Source organism: Calonectris borealis, chromosome 27, assembly GCF_964195595.1.
Source record: "Calonectris borealis chromosome 27, bCalBor7.hap1.2, whole genome shotgun sequence".
Lineage (NCBI taxonomy): Eukaryota > Metazoa > Chordata > Aves > Procellariiformes > Procellariidae > Calonectris > Calonectris borealis.
Window position 1 is genome coordinate 3,244,791 of NC_134338.1, and position 18,384 is coordinate 3,263,174.

At 57.9% G+C, this 18,384-nt stretch overlaps 3 protein-coding genes and 1 non-coding gene across 4 annotated transcripts; 2 read left to right on the forward strand and 2 right to left on the reverse strand.

Moving 5' to 3' along the window:
• The first annotated feature begins 714 nt into the window (after positions 1–714).
• Positions 715–4,640, forward strand: MAK16 (MAK16 homolog). The gene is made up of 10 exons (XM_075174979.1): positions 715–793; positions 1,628–1,677; positions 1,892–2,001; positions 2,140–2,204; positions 2,361–2,512; positions 2,812–2,866; positions 2,958–3,032; positions 3,382–3,492; positions 3,727–3,783; positions 4,065–4,640. Exons 1-10 carry the CDS (start codon positions 779–781, stop codon positions 4,251–4,253), a joined length of 879 nt encoding a protein of 292 aa, XP_075031080.1. The 5' UTR covers positions 715–778; the 3' UTR covers positions 4,254–4,640.
• Positions 4,641–4,664: 24 nt separating this feature from the next.
• Positions 4,665–8,591, reverse strand: TTI2 (TELO2 interacting protein 2). The gene is made up of 7 exons (XM_075174978.1): positions 7,704–8,591; positions 7,254–7,440; positions 6,625–6,717; positions 6,056–6,240; positions 5,828–5,971; positions 5,102–5,264; positions 4,665–4,806 (listed from the first exon to the last, which is right to left on the reverse strand). Exons 1-7 carry the CDS (start codon positions 8,336–8,338, stop codon positions 4,726–4,728), a joined length of 1,488 nt encoding a protein of 495 aa, XP_075031079.1. The 5' UTR covers positions 8,339–8,591; the 3' UTR covers positions 4,665–4,725.
• A 249-nt stretch (positions 8,592–8,840) lies between these two features.
• Positions 8,841–8,935, forward strand: LOC142093667 (small nucleolar RNA U13). Its single transcript, XR_012677489.1, has one exon. It is a non-coding gene; the product is annotated as a small nucleolar RNA U13 (small nucleolar RNA).
• A 777-nt stretch (positions 8,936–9,712) lies between these two features.
• Positions 9,713–17,792, reverse strand: RNF122 (ring finger protein 122). Its single transcript, XM_075174550.1, has 6 exons — positions 17,696–17,792; positions 12,270–12,426; positions 10,999–11,044; positions 10,708–10,749; positions 10,322–10,404; positions 9,713–10,237 (listed from the first exon to the last, which is right to left on the reverse strand). The coding sequence occupies exons 1-6, from the start codon at positions 17,718–17,720 to the stop codon at positions 10,123–10,125; spliced, it is 468 nt and encodes a 155-aa protein (XP_075030651.1). The 5' UTR covers positions 17,721–17,792; the 3' UTR covers positions 9,713–10,122.
• Between the last annotated feature and the right edge of the window lie 592 nt (positions 17,793–18,384).

Consider the following 18,384-nt stretch of genomic DNA (forward strand, 5'->3'; position numbering starts at 1 on the left):
GCTGTTCGCGTCGGCCAGGCAAGTCAGGCTCTTTCCTCTGGCATTGGCAGCTCTTTTTGGTTAATAAATTAGTTGCAGTGCCAATGACGTCGATGGAGTTTCTCTGCTCTGAGTGAAGAATTAGGCCGTAATCTTTGCATCAAAAGACCTGATTTTTTTACACACCCTGCTGAAAAAATTCATCTAATTCTTGAGTGCATTAAGAGCGACATAGACAGGTATCACTACCTCTGCAGCTTGGGGAGACGGAGGGAGACAAGGCAGGTCCCGGCAGCTGCGGAGGAAAGAGTTCTCCCACCCTGGCGAGCGAATCTGCAGACAAACGTTTCCCTCACAGCTTCTGCGGTGTAAAATTAACCAGCGTGGGTCCGCCCCGGGAGCTGACCCCGACCTTGTGCCCTCCGCCACTCATGCAGCTGCCATTTCCTACTGCGAAAAGCGCAGAGGGGGCACGGCCTGAGGCCGGGCCCCTGGTGCCTCAAGCAAGAGACAGAGACAGGCCTCGACCAGCAGCACCTGGACGGGGCTGCCCAGGGGCAACGCACTTGACAGGGCGCGGGCCGCGACAGCCTCTCGGGTTTAGGAGCCACGGGTTTATTTCCCCGCTCAGAGCCCGCCGCCCCCCGCGGGCCTGCGCACCGCTGCGGCCCTACGCCGCCGCCATGACAGCCCGGCCCCGCCCCTCCCCTCCGGCGCCTCAGCTCTCGCGAGACCTGGCCGCGCCCCGCCCCTTCCGGCGATGGCGGCGCGCTAGGCCGCGCGGGCCGGCGGCAGCAGCATGCACTCGGACGACGTGAGTCCGCCGGTTGATTCCGTCCCGTCCGCCCCGCGCCAGGCAGCCGCGCCGCAGCCGATCGGCGCCCGCCCCGCCGCTGGGGCGCGCCCCCCGCCTCCCCACCCACCACGTGGCGGGCGGGGGGGGCCGCCGTCCCCAGGCCGGGGGGGGCAGATGGGGGGGGGGGGCTGTCAGCGGGAATGTGGCGGCAGCAGATGCGCTGTCCCCGCGCCCTCCCTGGCAGTGGGTGCAGAGAGGGGACCCCAGTCTTTGTGGGATCCCCCCCGTTAGAGCCTCACCGGGGGGGCCCAGTCTTCGTGGGGTCCCCCCCGTTAGAGCCTCACCGGGGGGGCCCGGTCTTTGTGGGGTCCCCCCCGTTAGAGCCTCACCGGGGGGCCCAGTCTTTGTGGGGTCCCCCCCGTTAGAGCCTCACCGGGGGGGCCCAGTCTTTGTGGGGTCCCCCCCGTTAGAGCCTCACCGGGGGGGACCCCAATCTTAGTGGGGTCCTCCCCTTAGAGCCTCACCGGGGGGGGCCAGTCTTTATGGGGTTCCCACCTCGTTAGAGCCTCACCGGGGGGGACCCCAATCTTTGTGGGGTCCTCCCCTTAGAGCGTCACCGGGGGGCCCCAGTCCTTGTGGGGTGTCCCCCCCATTAGAGCCTCACCGGGGGGGACCCCAGTCTTTGTGGGGTCCTCCCCTTAGAGCCTCACCGGGGGGGGCCAGTCTTTGTGGGGTTCCCACCTCGTTAGAGCCTCACCGGGGGGGCCCAGTCTTTGTGGGGTCCCCCCTATTAGAGCCTCACCGGGGGCTGCAGGAGCCGCGGCGTGCGTCACCCGCTGTTTGTCCTCGCAGGTTGTCTGGGACACGCTGGGCAACAGGCAGTTCTGCTCCTACAAGATAACGTGAGTCTCTGCGGGGACGGGGAGGGCTGCGCTCTCCCGGCGGGGGGTCTGCAGGGAGAGGAGTGGGAGGGACGGATTTGGGTGCCCCGGTTCCCTGTGCCACCACGGCCACGCGTGACAGTGACAGAGAGGATGGTGTGGGCGGCAGCGAGGGGCAGGGCGTGCAGTGGCGTACTCCCGCCCTTCCCCTTTATCTCACCTTTCTTCTTTCCAGGACAAAAACCCAGAACTTCTGCCGCAACGAGTATAACCTGACCGGTCTGTGCAACCGTTCCTCCTGCCCGCTGGCAAACAGCCAGTATGCGACCATCAGGGAGGAGAAAGGTGAGAGTCCGGCACTGCAACGAACAACCCCCGGGGTGGGGAGGGGCGAATACCGCCTGCCCGCGGGCGCTGAGCACTCTCCCGGTGCCGGGGACATGCTCAGTCTCTCTCCTGGGATCGCGTTCCTCTTCTCTTTAGGTCGGTGTTACCTGTACATGAAGACGATAGAGCGGGCACCTTTTCCCCGTCGACTCTGGGAGCGGGTGAGTTAACGAGAGCAGACGGCTGACCAAGCGTGCTCTAATGGAACGCACCGAGAGGGGGCGGAGGGCAGGGAGCGGTGGGACTCCTCGCAAGAGCAGATGTGTCCCCGCTTTGCTGCTGCTCCGTAGCTCAACCCTTTCCCTTCCCCCCCCCAGGTCCTGCTAAGCAAGAACTATGAGAAGGCACTGGAAGAGATAGACGAGAACCTCATCTACTGGCCGCGGTTCATCCGACACAAATGCAAGCAGCGATTTACGAAGATCACGCAGTACCTTATCCGCATCCGGAAGCTGACGCTCAAGCGACAGTAAGTGACACAACTGAGATCACGTTGGTTTGGCTTATCGAGCCGCTGCCCGTGCACTGAGCCGCCGTCGCTGGCTGTACGCACAGCCCTTGCGCACCTGGGGCTTTGGCAGGCTTGTAAATGAGCCTGGCTGAAATGGATTTCACGGCAGTGTGGTCTGCGTATATAAACGCACTTAAACTAGTTGCAGCCACATTTCTAATGATGTAACTGCTGGTTGTTGCCCCGAATGAGCATTTGCTCATCTGCCACAGAAGAGGCTGGCAGATTCACTAACGAGCGCTTGTTGTTCCCTGTAGGAGGAAGCTCGTTCCTCTACGCAGAAAGATTGAAAGGCGAGAGAAGAGAAGAGAGGTAATACCACTCTTTCATGTAATCTCCTGTCTGTTGCTTCTGTTCCACATGCCTTTCAAACAACTGACACAGCTCCTTTTTGCTCCATTAGGAGAAAGCCCTGATTGCCGCTCAGCTGGATAACGCCATTGAGAAGGAATTACTGGAAAGACTGAAACAGGACACAGTAAGGATCACTGCCTCCAGAGCACAGCAGTAGAACTGCTCCTGCTGCCCTCTGTCCCGCTGGTTCTCGGGGGATGACAGAGAAGCATTGCCCGTGTAGGAGGGGTGGGGGCGACTGCACGCTGCCCTTCTTGAGGGGCTTTGTAACAGGCTGGAGGACTTGCTTCCCCAAAATGCAGACCCTCATTTTCTGTACAGGAGTGCGTACTTCAGAATTCGGGAAGGGGCTGAGCCACAAGTTCAGCCTGGTTTGATACTGCCTCCGTGCAGGCCGTAGGCTTTAGATGATCCTACCACCAACGGCTGTCTTCCTCCTGTGACTTACAGAAAATCCACATTTTCCTTTTCAGTATGGAGACATTTACAACTTCCCCATTCACGCCTTTGACAAAGCCCTACAACAGCAAGATGCAGAAAGCGAGAGCGAGTCCGATGCAGAGAAGGAAGAAGAAGATGATGAGGTAATGCTTTCAGCCACAGCACCACCGTTAATCCTTTCCTGACCTGGTGCAGCACCTCTGATTCACCTACACGCTGGACGCTGTAGCGTGAATGTCGGGGTGAGGAGAAGAGATTAGGAGAGGTGAACTCAGAAAAACCACGTGTGTGCAAGTGGTGACCTTGATGGCTCTTCTGTTGCGAGTCCTGACACCCTATTGTGTGCATGTACTAGCTGCTGACTTTATTTCTTACAGGACATGAGTAAAAGAGAGTTTGTGGAAGCAGATGACAGTGACCTCAGCGACTTTGAGGTAGGTGAAGCACCAGGTATAAAATGTCAGGCTAAGCTGTTTGAAAGTAACCTCCACCCCCTTGGTGTCTCTGGTGATGGGGTAAGAGCCAGCAAAATCAGATTTGTGGAACATAATGATACAGTCAGACTGCACTGTATCCACTACACCCCAACGCCTCTGGCTAGACAGCTGGGAGCCAGGAATTACAAAACGGAATCAGATACACGAGATAATTTTGCAGAAGGAGGAGGTTTAGTTACACAGCGTGCTTCGACGTCACTCTTGTCTGTCTGTCTTAGGACATGGATAAGTTGGAGACAAGTAGTGAAGAGGAACAGGAAGAGGAGGAAGAAGTAGAGAAGAAAGCCTCTCACTCCAAATCTAAAGGGAAAACTCCCCTGAAAGGACCAGCCAGAAGAAAACGTCCCTACATTGAAATAGAGTATGAAGAAGAAACAGAGCCAACCAGCAAAACAAAAGCAGCCTGACTCCTTCCCGAACCCGCATTTTGTACTGAATGACAGGACTCCAGTTCTGTCACTAGAACTCCTTCCAGCTTTCGCCACTCTGTGCAGGAGCCTCAAAAATTACTCCTTTTTCAATATTCTAATTGATAATTTTCTTTAAGAAAAGAAGGGTTTCCGTCCCGACCCCAGGCAACTGCACCAAGTTTGTACAACTCTTGCATGAAGCGCAGTTTTGAAGAAGAAGATTCCCCACCTTCTCTACAACCACACAAGGCTCAGCTCAGACTGTGCTCCGGGAAGGAACCTGGACGGGGGGGCACTGCTGCTTTGTTCAAAGCTGGAGAAGCCCGCATGTGGCTAGGCGAGCACACAAGTGTATCTTGTTTGGGGGAGGTATGGCGCTAACAGGGGTGGGATGAGAAAGACAGAAACTTTAAATAAACGAAAAAGATTTACTGTACAAAAAGCAGGGTGAGCATTGATCAGCCACGCCTCACGTGTTCTCTTGCACTTTTCTGATGCATTCCCGTACACGGTTCTCCTCACAGCTGCTGTACACGCCTTCCAGCAGGACCTGAAACACAAAAAGCATCAATTTCCAGTGCCTTGGTACACTCAGGTTTATGGTGTTATCAACCCTCCCCCAGCTATCTGTTGGAGGAGAATTATACAAAGCATGTATAGATAGCTGTTGATATATATATCAAGTCATTTATCAGTCAGGTCAAGTACTAACGTTGAGGTGGGTGGAAATGGATGCTTTCAAATCCTGCCGGACTGAGGAAGCAAGTGGGCTCTTGCATGCACCACGCTGCCCCTTCTAAGGGGAAAGGGATCGGAGATGAAGCAGTGCTGGGTCCCCGGCTCACCTTCACTTGCCCTTCAGAGCAGCGATCCAGCAGGATGAGGCATTCGGTGGCCCCCTGGAGCAAGGCGGCTTTTACCGTCTCTGGCGTTGAACCTTGGTCAGTGTGTACGTCCCAGATCATCTTCAGCAGGGCTTTGAGGAGCACAGGGAGTCTGCACGGCATCCTGCAAAGGGAAACCGCGCCTTATTCTAAATCCTCTTCACAAGCGAGGGGAAAGCACAGCCTTGCTTAGTTGCTAGATGCTGCAGGCGGGAGCTGTTAGTTGCCATTTAATTGTGGAGCAGGATTGTAGCTGGCCGAAGATGAGCAACTGCTTCAGCGATGAGGCTGAAGAAGCTGCCTCGCTCAGTGTCCCCACCAGAGGGAGGGGACAGGCCCTGAACACAGGGATAACCTTAGGGTGGTGTAGCGGGAATGCCCGTCATTGGGCAGCCTAATTTACAGCATAGGGCTTACTCCACAGTTCTGCCACGCAGAGAACATAACTAATCAATTTTAGCCAATTGAGGCTTCTAGAACAGGCAGAAGTCAGATCAAAATGAGGACCCAGCTTAATTTTTGGGCCAGGTTTTTCAGCAAAGCGGTAATGCCAGTAATTCCTCCCTGTGACACATTCTCCCTTAGGATTTCAGGGCCTTTTCCTCAAGCAACAGTAACTTTGGCTCTGAAAGAGGGACAGCATCCAGGATATGCTTTCTACAGTGTCTTTCACCCCCAGACGGGTACCTGGGCCAAGCGTGCTCTATGGTGCATTGCAGTGTCTCCAGTATTCCCAGTCGGGCTTCTTCCTCAGGGCCATCACAGACTTCCAGATACCCCAGGATAACTCGCTCCAGCCTCCTCAGGTGCCGCACTATCAGGATGCCAAGCCTGCCAACACGAACACACGCTGAGGAGGGAGGTATAGACCAAGGCCAAAGCAAATCCCTGCAGGGCTGCGGTTGCTGCTCTCACCTCTGCACGAAGGCAGGCAGGGTCCTGGCGTACACTCGCCGCAGCGGAAGGCGATGCTCTGCCTCCATGTGGGTCAGAACCAGCTGCAGCACCTCATCGCAGTGGGAGGTTGGTCTGGCCTGCTTCTGCTGCCGCTGGGCTCTCTCCAGGATCGGCAGCAAGTCCAGCAGGCACAGCAGAACTGCCTGATTCAGTGCGAGACGGTAAATCTGGGCAGTCCTTTTGATGTTCTCTCCAAAACAGCAGTAACTTCCAACCCTCCGACCGCCCACAGCTGCTGCAGTTCAGCTGACAGACCTGACTACTTCTACTACCTGTTACCGGCCCTCTTCAGCAGGGCTGCCACCTGGAAGGGCACAGGAGGCAAGAGATCTTCCCTCCACTTTGAGATTTTCCTGAAATCTGCTGAGTTACTTTGTCTCTTGGCCGCAAGCATCGGCTAGTAACAGCCTGACCGGACTATCTGCGAGGAAACAGGTCCTGCCTCCTCATGCCTTAAGCTGGCTATCCCTCGTGGGGCTGATAGGCAGTACCACAAGGCAGATTAAAATGAAGTTCTGCTGTCCTACCTGGATGAGAGGGGCCTCTCGTGAATAGAGATGGTTGTAAAGGGCATGGTACACAACCTGAGCCCTGTTGAACTGGCACAGATCAGCAGCTGGCTGCAACAACAGAGAACAGAACATTATTCCTGTGCATCATATTGCTTAACCTAATAAAAGAGAACAGCCTTCAGAAAGCCAGGTTTTATTAAAAAACAAAAAAAAAACCAAAAAACCCAAGAACACCACACAACAACCCTCGCACATACTCCACATTAGGAACACCGCTTACAAGAAAGTGGGAGCAGGTGCTATAATAAATGCAGGTTAAACCCTGCCATGCACAGGAGCGGCCGCTTTCCCTCACCTTTTTTGCAGTTCCACTGGCATTATTTTAATACCCTGCTCTGCAAACCATTGTCAGGCCGATATGTGAATTGGCTCAGTTCAAAAGGTGGCAAAGCAATTCTTTGCTTCGTGTTAACAGATGTAAGAACTACACACATTTAAACACACAGGGACGGTATGGAAGATGGAGCAGAACTGCTAGGTTAACAGCAGAACTGGGATTACAAGTTAGGAATCATAACAGGCGTCCAATCCACCATTCCTTCAAACAACACCTAGAAGGGGATCTAATTTCTCAAATCCCTTACCACGTTGAGAATTATATGATGCAGGCAGCGCACACCCAGGATTTTATTCTCCTCCCGGTAGTCGTCCGAGATGAGCAGCGACGGCGGGAGGACACGCTCCAGGTAATGGCTGAGCCAGGGCCGGGTGACGTGAGGCAGCGTCCAGGAGAACACGTGCTTCGTGGCAGGGTTACGCTTCCAAGTGTCTCTGGAAAGACAAACATAAGCTCAGTGAACACTGGAACTAACGAATGCTCATTTCCTATGCATTTGTGCCTCTCAGCTGACAGTAAGCTCTGACTGATTCCCCCCCCACCACCTTCCATTACTGGGTATTTGTAAAGCTCTTGGCCCCATATTGTCTTGTAACGCCTGAGCTCACACGGTTTCCCAAAAATTTCCAGTATTTCCTACAGAGAGACCAGCCAAACACGCCACCCTCTCCATTGCTGCCCTCCCCTTCCTACTCACTTGGTTAACTCCTGTTTCAGGAGCCCCATCACTGCTGCAAATCTTCCTTCCTCATCTTCATTCTTTCCCCGAAGGAATTCAGCCACCGACCTGCAGCCTGCAGCCTGAACCAGCAACGCCAGCAGCTCCTGTGCCACCGACCGAGACCTTGCACTTGTCCAGGGCCTCTCCACAATATGTGTTGCGGCAAAGATGTAGATGGGTCCCATCACACGGCATAGGATTGGACCCACCACGGGGACACCCAGAGACTCCTGGGTCTTGGCAGCTTCCAGCTTCGCAAGGAGGTGTAGAAACACTGAGCCAACATCTGCCGCTCTCTCAGCTGCAGCACCGTACGCGCTGTCCTTACCGGGGAGATCTGCAGCATCTTGCTCCTGCTTTGGGGGTGCTGCGTAGCCATTCAGCGCAGCCACCAACTCGCCCAGCGTCGCAGGGCTGACGCCTCCAAAAAGCCACCGGCACTCTGCCGCCTCGACAAGCGCACCCAGGTCTCTGACCACGCCGGCCTTGGGGGCACCGCCGGCCCCCTCAGAGAAGAGCAGCCCGATCTGGAGGAGGACCTGCTCGGCCGGCAGGACAGCGGGGGGCGGCCCCTCCAGCCTCAGGGCTCGCACTAGGCCGCTGAGCTCCATGGCCCGACCAGGGCCGGGCCGGACTCACAGCGCAGGGCCGCTTCCCACCCCGCGGTGTGACCTCCCCCGCTCTAAAACCCCTTTAAACACCCCCCACACAGACCTTTCAACACACTCCCCTGTACTGACCGCAGGCAGCAGCGCCCTGCGAGGAGAGACCCCCAGCACACCGCCAGAACCCCTCAGAGATGAGGGCTACCATCTCCCCCAACAGACGCCGCAAACCGCGTCTCTGTCGCAAAATCCCATCCTTGCCGTAAAGGCGGTGGCGGGGGGGCGTGGCGATATCTGAATAAATCAGCATGGATAATGAATCACCGGAGCGCGGGGAAGAGCGGCCGTGCGGCCCCGGGAAGGGCAGGAGGGGGCTGTGCGCGCGCAGACGGATGATGCAGAGGGGTCCGCACCGGAGGGCGCGGCAGCACCGGGAAGGGCCTCGCCTCGCCACGACCACGGAGTGAGGGGCGCGACGGTGGGGCCAGCCGCGGGAAAACACGATCTGATCCTTCCGGTTCGTAGCACATGATGAATGGGAGCGGCACGCGGCTGCGTGACGTGTGCGCCCTGCGTTACGACGTGGCACAGTCCCTTCTGAGCGCCGGAGGGGTCGGCGGCGTCGCCGCTGCTGGCGTCATCTACTCGTGTGCGTGGGAAAATCAGTGAACGGGTTGGTGGGGCCCCGCCAGCGGGGCGTCCGGTTTGAGGCAGTTTCGGGCACTTTGGGCAACTTCTTACCGGCTCTCAGATCTCGCGCTGGTTGGGGCGCGTGCGCTCAACCCGACATCAGCACCTGCCCCCCCCGGGCTCGGGGGCTCTGGGTACAGCTGCCAGTTTGTACTGGGAAGAGCCAGGGGATCCAGTTTGTACTGGGACGGGATCCAGTCTGAACTGGGAAGGGGCCAGGGGATCCGGTTTGTATTAGGACAGGGCCCAGAGGGGGACAGGGGATCCAGTTTGTACTAGGATGGAGCCCAGTTTGTATGGGAAGAGCCAGGGGATCCAGTTTGTACTGGGATGGAGCCCAGTTTGTACTGGGACAGGACCCAGTCTGAACTGGGAAGGGGCTAGGGGATCCAGTTTGTATTAGGACAGGGCCCAGTCTCTACTGGGAGGGGGCTAGGGGATCCAGTTTGTATTAGGACGGGGCCCAGTCTGTACTGGGAAGAGGCCAGGGGATCCAGTCTGTACTGGGAGGGGGCCAGGGGATCCCCGCGGAGGAGGGCGGGCGCCATTGCTGACACGCGTGCAGGGCCACAGCCGACGGCATCCTCTCCCCGGGGCCGGGGGGGTGCCCCGGCCTCCCCCCGGCTCTGGGTTTCTTCGGGCTCCCCTGCAGCGCCGCCGGCCCCGCGAGCGCCGACAGCTCCGACGGGCTGAGAAATCGTCCGTTTAATGGTTCTTTTACACAAAACTGTACACGCCCCTGCGCGTCCGGAGGGGATCAGGTACAAAAATACTCTGTGCAGCAAAGGGGGAGGAGGGAGCGGGGGGGACGCAGCCCCCGCCTGCGCCGTGGGGCTCAGCCTTCCCCGGGCAGCCCCAGGCGGTCCCGGCTCCACGCGGTCCCCGCGGAGCACAACCGGGGCGACGTAAAAAAACAAATAAACCCCCCAAAACAAAGCAACGACCTGCGAGTTAAAAATCCCAACTCAGAAATCCCGAATCCTTCGGGACGAACTGTTCGATCCCCCGGGACACGCGGGGCCGGGCGATGCCGTGTGCGGGCAGCCCCGGGGGAGCCGCGACGGCCCCGGCAGGATCTGGCCGGCGAGGAGCGGGGCCGCTCACACCAGCTCGTCCAGGAGGGTGCCGATGCCGGCGCGGGGCTGTGCCGGACCCGCCATGGGCTTGTTGCACATGGGGCACACGCAGCGCACCTCCAGCCACTTCACCAGGCACCTGCGGGGCAGAAACACGGGAGGATGCAAATCCCCCCCCGGGGAAACCCCCCGCCCCGCGGCCCGTTGCCGTGGCCGTACTCACTTTCTGTGGAAGGCGTGCTGGCACGGCAGCACCCCCAGCTCCTCCTTCACCTTGAAATCTTCCAGGCAGACGGCACAGGTCTGCTGCGGGAGGCGAGACGGAGCGTGAGGGCGGGTGCGAACACGTGGGACCCGGCGCGACGCCCACGCGTGGCCCCGCTCCCACCAGAAATGCTGTGGCCGGGTATTTCCAGCTGGAAGTTCAGCCCAGTTCCCAAACCGCCCCCAGGGAGGGGGTTTTCCTCCCAATTCCCAGCCACGCGGTGCCAGCACGTCCCCGTCCCGGTCTCGCTCTGCCCGTGGCCCCATGGAGCAGAGGGGACGTGCCCCAGAGCATCGCCTCCATTAGCCCCAACTCCATCAAAACCCAGAGGTGGTGCCACTCACCCCGTGCACGTTCAGCCTCCGGGCATCACCTTTCAAAATCACCTGAGGGAGAAAAGGAGGCAGAGGATTTAACAGCAGGAGGGATTTTGCTCCCAACGGGAGCTGAAGGAGCCGGGCAGGGGCAGGTCGAGCCCCGGCGCAGCGGGCAGCGTGTCCCGTCACACCACTTTTGAATGCGCCCAGCTGCGACGAGCAGCATCGGTCCCCGCTGTGTCCCCAGCCGCCTGCGCCCACCTCCCGCTCGGCCCCAAATGGCTGCGGGTACGTGCAGGAAACAACCATCGACTTTACCTCCTTGTACCCAAACCTCTCGCTCTGAGCCTGGTGCCGCAGTTTGCTGGAGAGGGGGAGAAAAAGGCACGGTCAGTTTTACAGCATCCTCAAAAAATAAATCTGATTATAGGAAGGCGCTCTGCAATGTAATGTGTTGTGAATACTCAGAAATCCTTTTCATATTGCAGAGACTTGGAAGGTCAGAGTGCGTAGCACCCTCTCCTGAAGTAGCTCAGTGCTGTTCTATAATGCATTTTCATAACTGCAACCGGTAAATTTATTAGGCAAATTTTTAATTTTTTTAAAGGCGTTGGAAAGAAGTTCAAAAATTGCCAAACACGATGAACAAACTAGTGCGAGGTAATGTTTCAGAAATTTTCTGACATTACAGACAATATTAAATCGAGCGTCCTCAAGGTCACGTCTAAACAGTGCAACCAAAAATATTGGGGAGGCACCCGAAATCAGGGGGACGCACCCTTCCCGACCAGGATTTGGGGAATCTGAGGCTGCGCTTGTGCCGCCGGAGCAGCGCGGCCGCAGGCAGCACCAGCCCGAGGCCGTGCCCCGGGCACAGCAGTACCGCGGGGCCCCGTGCCGCCTCCAGCTCCGGCAGGAATCGGCGGCGGGGAGCGATAAGAGCCGGCAGCCCCGATTGTTTGCCTTAGGAAGTCGTTCGTGGCGCAGGAAACGCTGTATTTCCAGCACTTGCCTGCCGGCAGCTCCCAGCCCTGCTGTGACCTTGGCCGGGGCGAAGGCTCCAGGGAAAACCGCCTGGCAGAGAAACCCAGCAAAACACGGGGAGAAAGGGACCGCCTGCAGCCTTCGCTCGTCCTCCAACCGAGACGTGCTTCCGCAGTCCCAAAAATGGCTGAGAGATGCACGGGACATCGGCAGAGCCGGGGCATCCCGCAGGGAAGGACTGAGCCACCCTGGCCCTGCAGAAACATCAGCTGCTGCTTCAGCTTTGGGTTTAAAAATAGCCCTCCCTGACCAGGGAGTGTAACGTACAGACACATCCTCTCCCGTGCAGCACCGCTCCTTCCCTGCCCGACACAATGCGTCCCTCCGCGCGGTCCCCTGACAAACAGGAGCCCCTTCCTGCGTTTCCTGCCCTGCTCCGGCCGCAGGGGACCATGGTCACGCCTGGCTCGAGCACGGCGGGCGGCCGGCCCCGCTCCTCGGGGCAGATCCTCGTGGCGAGCGTTTGGACAGACCAAACGGGGCGCTGGGAGGGGCTGGGGATGCCCCAGGGATGCCGACCCACCGCCACGGCCCCCCCAGCTCACCTGATGAAGTAGCAGCAGAAGATGAGGCTGAGCACAAAGACGAAGATGCCGGTGCCGAAAATGACCATGTAGATGTTCAGTGGCAGGTCCTGGAACGTGATGGGAGGCATCGTGCAGGGTTTACTGGTATAAATCAGCCCCAGACTGCAGGAGCACCCTTTGGGGGGGGAGAGAAAAGTCAGCGTTTAGGATGGAAGAAGGGGAAAAAAGAGGTGAAGAAGATGTGCTGTGAGAGCGGAGAGAGCCTGGGCTGACTCCGTCCTCTCCGGAGTTTGCCAAGTGGGCAGAAACCAACACCGAGACATCGTCTCGTGGCCTGTGAATTGGAGATCTCCCCAGGAAGAGCAGCAGCCCCTGAGGGCAGCTCAGTGCGGCACAGCAGCAGACACCGCTGCATTTCTACAGTCACAAAACCCTTCTCCAGCAGCACAAACGTACCCCAGGCAGAATCCAGGCGTCTGGGAGAAAAGGAGGCCCTGTGCTTTCATCTCCAGAGAAATACATGGAGGCTGGAAGGGGATTTAGGGAAGGACAGAGCAAAAAAAGAGCTTGAAAAACAAGAACAGTTGGTGTCTGTCATTGCTCCGTGGGAGCCAGAAAGAGCAAGTGGCTGGGTTGTCCTTGGTGCCGGGAGAAGCGTGCAGGAGCACGTTCAGCACCACAGTGACCGAATTCCCTTTCCGAGCAAAAACGTGGGTGCCAGCACAGCCAGCCGCACGCCGCTGCCTGGGCCACCACCTCTCGCTGCAAGTCTGACACCACGGGGAAAATGCGGAGGAGGGTGTCCCGCAGAGCCGGTGACAGCGCGGCCACCCCCGGAGGGTCCCCACCTCACCGAGGGGGAAAGGCACGGAAATACCAGACCCACTGCAGCTGCCTCTGCTGGGAGCTGATGCAAAGTCAGGCTCTGGCACTAAATAAGCACCGCTTTTTATGTCTCGAAATCATGCTGACCCCACAAGAGCTGGAGCTTTGATTTCTCATCAGATCTCGCTCAGACGGGACTTTAAAGGAGAGCAGCCCCCGAGCCCATCTGTGCTCCTCGGAGCATCTCCCCCCGCCCTTCCGCTCAGCACCCTCTGTTCCCGCGCCGCGCAATCTCATCAAAAAGCTCCTACAGAAACACTTCTGGGTTTAATTACAGCCCACTAAAATCCTCTGCCTGTTTCTCATGAGAGGATGAAATTTGCTCTCCACCACGGAGAACAGAGACAGGAAGAGAGCGGGCGGCAGAAACCTCTGCACAAGCGGCGAGATCCCAGGTTTGGTCTGTCTGGTTTCCTCCCCGCTGTGATGGGGAGAGAAGGCAGCAGCGTGCGCTCGAGGGAGGCCCGGGACATCTGCGTAGCAAGGGGAGCCCGAGAAGGACGGGCAGGCAGCACCCCTGGGGTGAGATCTTGCCCTGGGACGCTCAATTCCCAGCTATTCCCGGGTATCCGCTTTGCGGTGCACTTTGAATTTACGTGCCCCGTTGATGCGATGGCCAAAGCCACCGCGGCCACAGGGGTACTCGGCTCCGGGAACCACGGTTTGCCGCTGTGCAGCCGGAGCGGCACCAGACGAGAGTCTGGACCGTAGGAAATGGGGTTTTCCTGCTGCAGAGGGCAGAGCCACTCGCAGATCTTTGCCTCTTGTAATCGCCAGAGACAATTCATCAGCCACCTCATCTACAGAGCGAGAAAGGGAGGATTCGTTTGTTGGGTCCTCCTCTCCCAGCCTTCTGCTCTTGAGACCACCAGGTGCAGGGAAAGACAATAGGAAAGGCTGGGTTTTTTTTCCATTTCCCTGCCGGAAATGATTGAGAAATGCTCAAAAAAAAAAAAAAAAAGTGTATCGGCTCTGAAAAAACCCACTGAGCAACTAAATGAGGCAACGCTGGTGCACACGGCGGTGGGACACGGGCTGCAGAACAGCTGCTGATGGACGGAGGAAGCCTCCTTCGAAGCTGGCCAAACGGAGCGGTGGGTTGTGGTAGCAACAACGGGTCACAAGTGAAACAACAACGCTTCCTACGTGTCTTTCAAACTGAGACCTATTCCAAGAATCTGCCGAAAAGCACCAGCCGTTCCCCTCCGTGCCACGAGAGCCGTGGCGACAGAAACAGCCCAAACCCGTGTTTGAGGCGAGGGGCCCCAAGGGCTGCGCTGGCCACAGCGGGCGCTTGCTCTGCGCGTGCCGCAGCTCAGCGCCAGCCAGCGAGGGATGACCCCGACCTGCTCCGTAGGCAGCCGCGTGGCCACCCGTGAGGAGACGGAAAAGCCCTTGTCTGGGGATAGCAGAGAGCAGGGAAAGGCTGGGATGTGCATCCCAGAGGTTTTCCAGGAGAAGCACCAGGCGGGCTGGGAAGGAGAGCTCCGAGGGAGACAAACCCTGCCAATCCCACGCTAACCTCCCCAGCGCATCCCTCTGCGCTCGTCTTAAGGGGCTCAAAACTCAGCGTTCGAGCTCTTGAACATCACACCGCTCCTCTGCAGGGGGTTGTCCCTACCGTCCCCGCGCTCTGCCCGGCTGCGCCCCATCCCATGGGGCAGAAATCGTATTCCCCGACCCCGCAAGCTGCCTACTGAGCACTGCTCGTCGTTAGACGCCCAAATTCCCCACGGGTGGCAACAGCTGCATGAAGAAGCCCATGGGTGCCGAGAGAGGGGCAGTCAAACCAGCAGCAGCAGCAGGGAAAAAACTGAGGTGGAACAAGAGATGCTGTAACTTGCAACCCCGAACCGAAGGAAGCAGAGAGGAGCCGGTCTAACATGTCCCCGCCAGCCGCACCACAGCTGGCAAGGCTAATTTTAGACTCACCAGCTTAGCAAGGCTCATTCCTGTTAAATAGGCTTTCAAGAATTCATGAGCTCCAGGCTGCGGTGCCGAAAAGCGAGCGCGGCTCTGGGGAAGTGCCCTTTCCTGGTCGGGGAGCAGCCATCGGCTCGGCTGAGATGAGAAGGTCCTGCCAGGACAAGCCATCGAGCAGCGGGTCTCAGCGAGGCAGTGCAAAAAGCGAGGTCCTCCCGACCCTGGCCAGCCCCTTCCCCTCCCGCTCCTCCCCACGAGAGCTCATCGACATGGTGGGCGCGTTGGCTGAGCGATGGTTTTGATTAGCACAAACCCCTTCGCCTGACAAAGGCGTCCGTATTTTTAGTTCAAGGGGAACGGATCAAATCTGGTTTTAACCAACATGAAATGAAGACCTGATGGGCACCAAAACCAAACCGAAACAACCCGTTTCACCAGCTTAACTCTACCAGTTTTGTACCTGAAACCAGAATCCCTGAAGGTAGCGTGCTAGAACAATTATTTAGTTGAAAAATGAGAAAAGAGGGGTCAGTAGACATCTGTGAAAGTACCTACAGACACGCACTGACTTTCTGGACCCTTCTCGCTACAAGAAGGACGCTCAGAAAGGTGGTTCATCTTGCCAGCAAAGTGTTTTTTCACGCAAACTGTAAAACTTCCCCTTTGTAAGCAGAAGCAGGGTACAGTTCGACCCGTCGGGGCTGTGGGTTTCACCTCCTCCTCCTCCCACGGTTCCCTGGCAGACTTAAGCGCTGAGCTGGCCTAAATACCCTTCTGCAAGCTGCGGTGAGGGCACGCGGTGCCTCCGGTTGAGTTGGCTAACGGGGTGACCCCAGCCCTGCTCCCCCCCCCACCAAACCCTACAGCATGACTTAACCATCACGACCCCACTAAACAGCCCAGCCGACACCTCTGCAAACGCAGACCCTCGTGCTCCCGCGACGCCACGTGGTTTGGCCCTCTGGCCACAACAGTTTGCAGTATTTTGCAGCATTTCAAGTCAGGACAGACACAAGTTTGTACTGCGCAGGCACGGGGTTTTTGCTGAGCAGAGCTTCTCCCTCACCCCAATTCTTGTTCAATAAAACAAATGGAAAACTCAGCAGGTCATTAAATAAAACCATTCTTTCTACTCCCACACAAAAGCTGTGGGCTTTGCATCAGAAAATTGAATGCAGCTTCCATATAATTTTTGCTGTGATGCTGGAATAGGCTTCCTGCAAAAGTTGCCCCTAAGCCAAGCAGTTCTCCATGGGGGATAACCAGCTCCCCTCCAAATAAAGTTACCTGGCTCATGCCCGGTGACTGCAAAGTCCCCTGAACTACAGCTGAGCAACAGGAGGAAAAATTGTGATGCAAAAGAGGAGCTGAAATGCCAAGGCAGCACAGTATACGCTGCCTGTTAAGATATTTTGAATATACCTATTGAGGTTGAAAATGTGATTTCTTTACTGGATCTCAGACTTACTTACACCAATGGCCCCAATTCTGCAAAGGTCCTTAGCAGTGCACAGACAAGCAATTTTGCTGGGCTCTGCTGATTTAAATATTTGCGAGCTCAGGGCTTAAAGCCAAAATGTACAAGTCAGATGCCCACGGCTGGTCTCCTAAACCCACGCCTTGGCCTTTGAACAAGGGCGGGCTCTGTTCGCGGTGTTTCCCAAAGCCTGTGCCTTGGGAAGCTGAGGAGAGCTGTGGCTGCTCAGAGCCTCTAAAAGCAAAGTCTCTCTTATTTAGGATGTTTCTTTAACACAGCCAAGTTTGCATTTTCTGCTGTGGAGCGTTTACATGTACCCCGTTTAGTGGAAATCCGTGCACTCTCCACATGTCCAGGGCTAACTGCCTGCAGGACCAGAGGCTTCTTATCCCCCAAGTTGCACAAGAACACACAAGGTATGTGTTACAGGAGAGGAAGCCACTGGTTGCATTATATTTAGCTTCAAAGGCTGTAACCCTTTCATAAATTAAAATAACCCAGCTTTTGTTGCTCAGGCAGGGCTTTGATGGTGGAATTCCCAGCGCAGCTTCTCAACTACTTAGTCATAAAAATAAACCACTTCTCATTTAAACCAAACCCCGCTCACATGTGCAAACTCAGTTCCACGTTCCTGAGAATTTCTTACAGCAAACACGAGAGTGAGGAGCCAGGGCCTTGTCTGGGGTCCTTTAAAAATAAGTTTATTCCACTTCTGCGGACACATGAAAGAGGGTTTGTTTTTTTTTCATTGCAACCAGCACACGAAGCGAAAGCATGGCAAACTCATTTAGGAATTGGCTTTATTCCTGGGAGCTGAGCAGGACTCGCTGCTCTGGAAGTAAAACCGCTTCCCCGGCTCGTCCCCGCCCCGCGCAGCCCCGGGGCGGCAGGACCGGGGCTCCCGGCCAAGGGCCCGCACGGCGCGGGGACCCCGCCGCGCCCCGGAGCGGGGGCTGGCAGGCGGGAGGCGAGGGAAGAGCAAGGCGGCCAGCAGCGACCGGCAGCGAGGCGAAACTTTCCCGATCCGCACGGAGGGGCTGGGGGGACGGCGGGGGGGGGACGCCCGCTCCCCCCAAACTCGCGCCCCGCAGCCTCCCCCCCCATCCCCATCGTCCCCACGCCCGACCCCTCCCGGAGCCCCCCCGGACCCCGCTCTCACCGTGGCACCACTGGAACGGGGGCATCCGGGAGCCGCTCCGCGGGGCCGGGGCGGCTCCGCCGTGCGCGGCGCCGGGCCATGGCCGGGAGCGGGGCTGGGCTGGGCGGCCGGGAGCGGCCCTGCCCGCAAACCCCGCCCCGGCAGCCCCGGCCCCCCCCGAGCCGCCCCCGGAACCGCCCCCGCGGCGGGCGCAGCGCCGGGCACCCCGGCGGGCCCCGCTGCCGGCCCCCGGAGCCGGGGCCGGGCGAGGTGTGGGGAGCCCCAGGCGCGGCTTCCCCCGGCCGTGAGCGCCGGGAAACCCCGGGCTGCTCCGGCGGTGTGCGTGCCCACCACGCACATTTTCGTGATCCTGCCACGCACATCCCACGACGCACCGTTCTGCCCTGTGTCTTCCCATGAAACGTGCACGGGCAAGGGGCTCTGCTCAAATACGGCCCCATCGTCCGGTAGAAACGCTCTGCACATGACCCAAGTTCGGATTACCTGCCTCGCCTGCCACCCGGCTGGAGCCCAGCCCGTCCTTCTGTACGCACCCGCCCGTTGGGGGACCCTCCCAGGAGGGACTGAGCTCCCGGTGCTCTCAGTCTTGTGCAGGGGTTGGTTTTGGACATGATCAGCATCTCCATCCAAACCATGGGCCCTGCAGGTGACTGGTGACCGTGAGGGCAGGACTGGCAGCGTGGGGCTGT